Consider the following 7802-nt stretch of genomic DNA (forward strand, 5'->3'; position numbering starts at 1 on the left):
AAAAAGACACTTGGTTTGAAATAGAAGCCATTATATGTATACAGTGCATTGGATTTTTTTTTTTTTTTTTTTTCAACTACTATTGCTTTATTTAAAGCAAAAGTTCAAAACACACCATTCAACTTTGATAAAACTAAATTCTAACTATAATTAAGTAATCACACACCTTCCTTCCAACCCCTTTTTCTGAAGTACATAAATAATGGAGCAAGCATGCATTAAGCTAAAGTGCAAAACTAAACATTTTTAGGATAAGAGAGCGCCGCCGCCGCCACCACCACCACCACAACTACATTCCCCTTCATTACTGCACCTTCACCCACACACCAGAACTTGGTATCTCAGCATGCACCACAAACAACATATAATACCCCTGCGGCGCAATCTCAGCCGTGGATGGCCCTCTCACTGTCACTTCAAACGTATTTGGTGCCACAAGCGTTGCCCCAATCAATTTCAACACCACCATTCTCTGATTCATAGAGAATGAATGTGTTGTGAACGATGGAGCAATTAGCCTTACAGACAAAAACTTTATTGAAAAGTACTCTGGCACCGTGAAGACCAACGCGGAAAACTCCCCATACCCTAAAACCTCGTTTTGAGTCAGAATTCTCGGCCTAACCACCCCGTACTGCTCCGCTAAATAGGGTGGCGAAAAGGCCTCTAAGCTTAGATCAGTGGGGAACTCAACTCCAGTGAAGTTATAATACATATGTGGATTGCTACCGCCTACTATAACCCGTCCATCGGGTACTAAAACAGCCGAGGAATGGTATAATCTTGGTTTCGGGGAGGCGGCCATGAATGAAAACCGCCCATTGGGGGGTTGAGAAAGGCGATAGAGGACGGGGGCTCTTACCGGGGCATGACCTTTTTCCCATCCGGCGGTGCCTTGCCTTGCACCATTGATTATAAGGACATCTCCTGTAGGTAGGAGCAACATGTCACCCATGACTCTTGCTATTGGCATGTCTTCCATCACCCAAGTAGGGTTTTCATCACTAACATTTAGCCTTCCACATGTTGAAAGTGCTTGTCCATAGCTCCCATGTGCTGCACGACTAAACCCATCTTGTGGTGCACCACCACAGACCATGATTTCAGCTACAACATTGGGCAAGTTTTCATCAAGAGGGAGCAATAGCGATGAGCCTGAGCTTGGATAGTTACGAGGATCATTGCCGGGGATACGAGGATACTCTTTCAAAACACGGTTGTTGTTGTAATCGAGTAATATCGACCTTGTATTAGCGAAAATGAATAAGTTTCCGTCTGGTAAAAGGTGTAGAAATGGGTACAAATTGTTTTCACTTTGGTCCGAGGTTTCAGCTAGAAAACTTAGCCTGAAAAGGCCTAAAGATGAAGAGTACATTTGAGGGTAAAACTCATAATTGAATTGTCTTCTCCCCCCAACAATAATAATACGACCATTTGGTAGTATTTGATTACTTGCATACCATCTTCTTTCAATTAAGTAATTTGGAAACTCAATCCAATCACAATATTCATCGATGCAAGGAGTGAATGACCGAACAACATGGTCACCATCGTTGAAGCCACCGATTTGGATGAAGGTTCCGTTTGGAAGAACAGCCCCAGAAGAGCACCAAGTGTCAGTCTGAACCATAAGAGGTCGGAAAGTATTGGTGTCAATATCGTAGAGGACAGAGTGAGCAGTGCAATCGATTTCGAGTGCAGTGTCTTGGGAGTCATACCGGCAAAGGCCATTTGGGAGTGAGAGGTTAGACTGGCCAAAATCGGTGCGATCAAACATGATGAGTTTGTTGTCATGTAAGACTTGCATGTGCATAGCAGATATGCCTATGGATGCATGCAAAAGATGCCACTCGCCTTGGCGGCCACTACTTGGAGGAAGTGTTTGACAAAAAACTAAGGTGTTAGAGACAATAGATGAGACCAAAGTTAGGAAGAATGTGATCATGTTGGTGGACATTGTTAATGTGGTCAGCAAGAGAGAAGAGAAAGTTAAGTGCTGGTGGGCTATGGTTGTAGTTGCTGGTTTGTGAAAGAGTTGGTGCAGTGAGGTTGATAGACTAGTGAAGGAAATGTGATTATTGATATGTATATAATAAGCATTTAGATACTGAATATATAACAATCAACCGAGGAAGTAGAGTCAATCTTTTCAGGGGATATATGGCAGCTAAAAAGTTTCAATCAAGAAGTGCATCATAAGCTCAAGAAATATGATATTTAACATATATGCGGCTGAAATAATGCTCATTTCCTTGGCAAGTTCAGAAACTTTAGGGGCGCATAACAATGGCTAAATGCTTTGGCAGCATTCAATAGAAGTGGGATTTATTCCACAAAAGAAAATGAATACTGTTCATCTCCATCATTAACTCCCAATACTGAGAGAAAGTTGGAGGAAATGGAGAGAGCTCCTCTACAATTACAATCACATTCAATAGTTGTTTACCGTTAATCATATATCTAGTATGATGTTAACCATATAAATATATATATATATATATATATATATATATATCTAGTATAATCTGCATTGTTTTATTGATTTGCTCCCTTTTTTTTTTTTGTATTAATTTATTTTGGTATGCAAATAGGTTACGGGAGTGATAAGAAATTTACTACAAAATCACGTTATTCATCATGTCATAGGATCCTCTGCATTTTAAGTTTATCTTACAATTTAGATTTTGTTTGACTCTCATAATGTAAACTACACCTTTAATTTAAAATAATTATTTTTTTTTTTTGAGAAATAATTACAACATGCTACTAATCTCGTAACTCGAACTCTTCCCTCCTAAATCCCCAAGCAATTTGTGTATAAGGAGGTACCAATTCAGTTACAAAGCCTTTGGCAATTTAAAATAATTAATTTGAACTATAAAATATATCAATTTTAAATTGAGGACTAATGATTAATACAATGTTAATTATAGCTAGCTAGAACTCTCTTTTTAAATTGGGAGCATAAATAAACTTTGTCAAATATGGGAGGTAAGTTTGCACCAACATACGGAGGTCTGTATATGGTGAAGAGGGCTTTCTACGGAGAAACACTTATTTTAGGGCATCTCCAATAGATGCTTTATATCTATTTTTTGGAGAGAAAAGTTCACTGTTCACACTCCAATAGATTCTCTAAACACAAATCTTTTCTAAATATTTTTTTGAAGTTACTATAGTGTTTATCTAGATTTAGAAAACACTGTAGCAACTCCATACCCTTATTTTATCTTAAAAAATTGCCCACTGGTATTAATTTACTAATCTTTCTCTCTCATCCAAACATTTTCCTTCTCTCTATTGTGCTCTTGGTTTCTCTTCAGAATACATCAACGTAGCTCTCTCGCTTCAAAAACTCCTCCCTCACAAAATCAATCCTCGCCGCTGCTCTCTCTCACAAAAAACTCGCACTGTGTCTTTCAATCAAAGTTCACTCAACCCCCTGTGACGAAGAATAGAGTTCTGAAAACAATGGCTTAACCTTGAATATTGGTACCCAAAATGTTGATTTAATATGGTTTTTGTCATGTTTGGATTTATTAGTTTATCACACGAGTTGATGATTTGGTGGTTTTGAATGATTTTCTATTGTTCTTCACCACTATCTGGGTTTAGGTTTTGGGTTTTTGGTTCTTTTCTCTTTGTCTATCTTTCACTTTGTTTCTTGATCTTTTCTCTATTTTTTCTATTTAATTAATCTTATTAGAGTCGATAAACTAATCTGATTCCTTTAGAGTTTCTTATTTTCTAATACAAATTTTGGTCTCATCTCTATTGCACACTAACTGTTTGATAAAGAAGGCATGGGTATGTTTAAGAATTGATATGGAAGGCTTTTTTTTTTTTTATTATTATTATTATTTTTTTTTAAGAACTGATATGGAAGGATTTTGTTTAAGAATTGGTATGTTTAAGACACGGGCAACAAAGTATTTTTCTAATGCTCTGTTTTTATCAGTACATGCACACTCACATGCACAGCCTTGCAGCAATACATGCACAGCTCATCATCAGTACACGCACACCCCTGCATCAGTACATGCACACCCCTGCACTAACACACACACATACTTGGACCCAAATGCACCTACACAATAGAGATGCCTAACATATTACTACATAAGCTACATTCTTCTTGATCGATTGGATTGATAATCTGGACATCCTATGTTTAACTTTGGCATTTGTTGATGGTTTTAATTCAAAGCGGTTGTAGCTTTGAATTCTGGTTTCTTGAGATATTTTCTTACATGTGGGGTATGCTTCTTAGAGTGATTTGCTCTATTTAATCTTTCCATATTTGTGTTTATTCTATAATTTATTGTTCATGCTTTATAAGTCTAGAGTCCTATAATTTATTGTTCATGCTGTTTGCTTACTTCTTATTGGAAACCAAGTTACTCATGTGTTGACATAATGCAAAGCAAGGACTTGCAAATATAAGTCCTAGTTGGTTTAGGAATCCTGTAGCCGACCTAACATAGACACTTTTGATGTGTGTTATGGCTTTGTAAATTGTATTGTTTGTGAGTTGATCCGTTAATGCCCCCCATGACCATGAGTTATTAGGTGTATGGCTGCACATGAAATTCAAGATGGACTTGTAATTGCATGGATTCCCTTTGAAATTGATCTGTTAATGCCCCCATGACCATGAGTTATTAAGGGAGCAAGTGTATTATGAGTTTCTTCATAATATATAAGATTATCTTCCACCCTTCTTTCCCCTGTTTTTGATTCTTGGTGGATACTTGACATTAGTGTGAACAATGGAAATATTTTTGAGATTTTGATGTGAGATGCTTCAGTATTGTAGTTTATAAACACTTCTTTATGTCAGGTCTTAGACAAGCTTAACATTTTTTTTCCTATACCTATAAGAGGGACACTAACTTTACAGTGGAAGGATAATTGCATTGCACCAAAGCAATAAGGTAATAAAGAATTTATAAGACACTGACAGTAGGGAATAAACTTTGAGGAAATAATGGTCCAAAGTTTCAATTAGAGAAAGCTTAACCATTAAGTACTTGAGCCAATAGATAAGTGATATACCGGGACCTAATTTATCATTGGTTTCTACATGTGTTATGGTTTTTTGAGCTCAATATGTGATTTGCCTGAGGGGTTTCTGTAGGGTGTGAAATCTGCCTGAGTGCATTTGTTTTAATATTTTCAGGTTGTGAAATCTGCCTGAGGGGTTTCTTTAGTGTCCCACGAGCCTACAGAAGAATTTAGTCAATTTACGACATTCATTGCAGCCCATGAAAAAATTAGAAATAGAGAAACTCATTCTGAACTCCAATTGGATCTCGTTGAGCACTTGTGGCAATGATATAGCGAGTTGTAGAATCATCTAATTTTAAGTTTTATGCTTGCATTAATTTTTATGTCTTTAGTCTTTATTGTAACTAGTCGCTAACCTGTGCGATGCGTGAAAAAAAAAAAAAAAAAAAAAAAAAAAAAAAAAAAAAAAAAAAAAAAAAAAAAAAAAAACATCCAGCACAGGATAATAGCATACAATAGAAAGGATTAATACATTGTCAGGTGAAGGTCTCAACACACATAATAGGATTCTTGCCGTTTCAAGTCTACTTTATAGTTAAAAATTTTATTTCTTGTATACGATAACATGCATAATGTCATGTGACACTTGTTGCATTTAGTCTGAAAGCAAACCAACTAAGCACTGCCGCTCTATCTTGAACAGTGAAACCACCAGTACCTTGTTCTGCTCCTTTACCTTAATTCACATGGGTGGGCGGAGAATTCCAAATTGGGATGAAAGAAATCAAAATTAGATAACTTTTGGTTTCAAAACGTGTCAAATAAAAATAATACCTTGGATTAATACAATGATAATTATGGTTCGCACAAACACTTAAATCACAGGCTCTTCAGCCTTTCAATCTGAACACAACAGCTTATTTTGGAAAGAAAACTAGGATTGGTAATAAGTTGTCCAACCAGCCTGGTTTATTTTCAAATTGGAAAGCAAAAGAAAAGGGAAGTTGCTTGATTAGGATTTAGGATGGCTTCTATAGCAAGGTCCTGAAGTATTAGTGTATGTTTGGGTTAGGATGAAAAATAAAAATTATTTTATTATTCAGTTTATTTTTACTACTATTTATGGGCCCCACTGCATTTTTTAGCACTATTCATGGGCTTTATTGTACTATTTCAACTGACTTTTACATTTATCTACTATACTTTCAGCAATTATTTTTCAGTTTCAGCAAAATAAGCAGTATCCAAATAAATCCTTAATAGAGGAGCCAAATTCTATCGATACACGTTACCAGATAATACTCAATCAAAATAGCATACGAGGATAATTTGATATATATCGCCTATGGTTTATGGGTTCTTAAAGAGTTCACACAAGGCATCCAAACATGTATGCACAAAGAAAAACCTCATCTAAAATATTCTCAAGAATTGGAAAACCAAAACTTTTACAATAACACAAGTTTGAAACAGAACAACTTTATACAGTTGGAGGGGAACAAGAAGCAAATGAAAATAAATAGACGAGATATTATTTGTATTGAAAGAGTACTACCATTGTTTCAACCTAATTTCCTTTACCCCTTCTCCGTCTTCCTGCAACTTGGACCCATCCATCTTCTATTTCATCTGCCCCCTTTGGCCTAGGGTCATCAACTTGCATATTTACAGGGTTCAAATTTAATTCAGACTCTAGTACATCCACCATCATATCTGACGAATCATCATTCTCATTGGCAACATCTTTGCTGACATCGTCATCATCATCATTCACAACCTGGCATAGAGTAGGTAAAAAAGAGGAGATAATTATTAGCATTTCAACTTCTAAATTCTTGTAAACTGCATTATTGATTCATGGCCTTAGGGCACTAACTTGTGAGAAAAAAAAATGATAAAATCCTAAGGTCCTATCTAATTTTTTTTTTGATAGATAATAAGAGTTTTATTGATAAAAAAGAACAATGTGTTTACGATTGTAAACTCACTGCTCTTGAAACAAATACAATCAAATCATAAGGAAAGTCTAATAGAGATAAGGAAATCAGACAAGGAACTATAATGCGTAAGACCCCAAATACGAGACCACTCAAACAAAGTCCTAGCAAGCAAGTTCTTCAATGTATCTATAGGTCTTTCAATGTCCTCAAAAGTTCGGGCATTGCGATCCTTCCATACTAACCACATAAGGCATACTAGTACCATATTCCAAACCTTTGAAGAGTAAGTTCCCAACCAATTCCTCCAAGCAAAAAGAAGAGAAACAATAGTATCCGGCATCACCCACTGAACCCCAAACATAATAAGGACCTCACTCCACAAAGCAGATGCAAACTTACAATGAAGCAAAAGGTGATCCACAATTTCCTCATCACACCTACATAGACAACACCAATTAACAAGGGGCAAGTTCTTCTTAACAAGGTTATCTATTGTAAAAATCCCACCCCTAGCAGCAGTCCATAAAAAGAAAGATATCCTTTTAGGTACCTTTACACACCAAATGCTCTGCCAAGGGAAAGAAACAAAAGGGGCTTTCAATAAAGCAATATAAAAGGATCGCACATCAAAAATACCATTGCGATTTAACTGCCAAATCAAGGTATCCTCACCCTATCTAATAAAATGTCAATAATACATACACACAAAAATTGTAGGAAGGAACGTTAGTTGTGGTTCATCTTATCAAGGAAGATCCAACAAAATTGACTGATTGAGTCTATGAAACTCTAATCATCATGGTTCTTTGCTGCAACAGTTAATAGAAAGATGGGCTTCTATCATCAAGAATTAGA

At 36.2% G+C, this 7802-nt stretch overlaps 1 protein-coding gene across 1 annotated transcript; it reads right to left on the bottom strand.

Annotated features, from left to right (window-relative positions):
• Nucleotides 1-304: 304 nt before the first annotated feature.
• Nucleotides 305-1828, bottom strand: LOC126720044 (aldehyde oxidase GLOX). The gene has a single exon (XM_050422520.1). It carries the CDS (start codon nucleotides 1811-1813, stop codon nucleotides 305-307), a length of 1509 nt encoding a protein of 502 aa, XP_050278477.1. The 5' UTR covers nucleotides 1814-1828.
• Between the last annotated feature and the right edge of the window lie 5974 nt (nucleotides 1829-7802).

The sequence above is a fragment of the Quercus robur genome, chromosome 3, assembly GCF_932294415.1.
Source record: "Quercus robur chromosome 3, dhQueRobu3.1, whole genome shotgun sequence".
In the NCBI taxonomy this organism is placed as follows: domain Eukaryota; kingdom Viridiplantae; phylum Streptophyta; class Magnoliopsida; order Fagales; family Fagaceae; genus Quercus; species Quercus robur.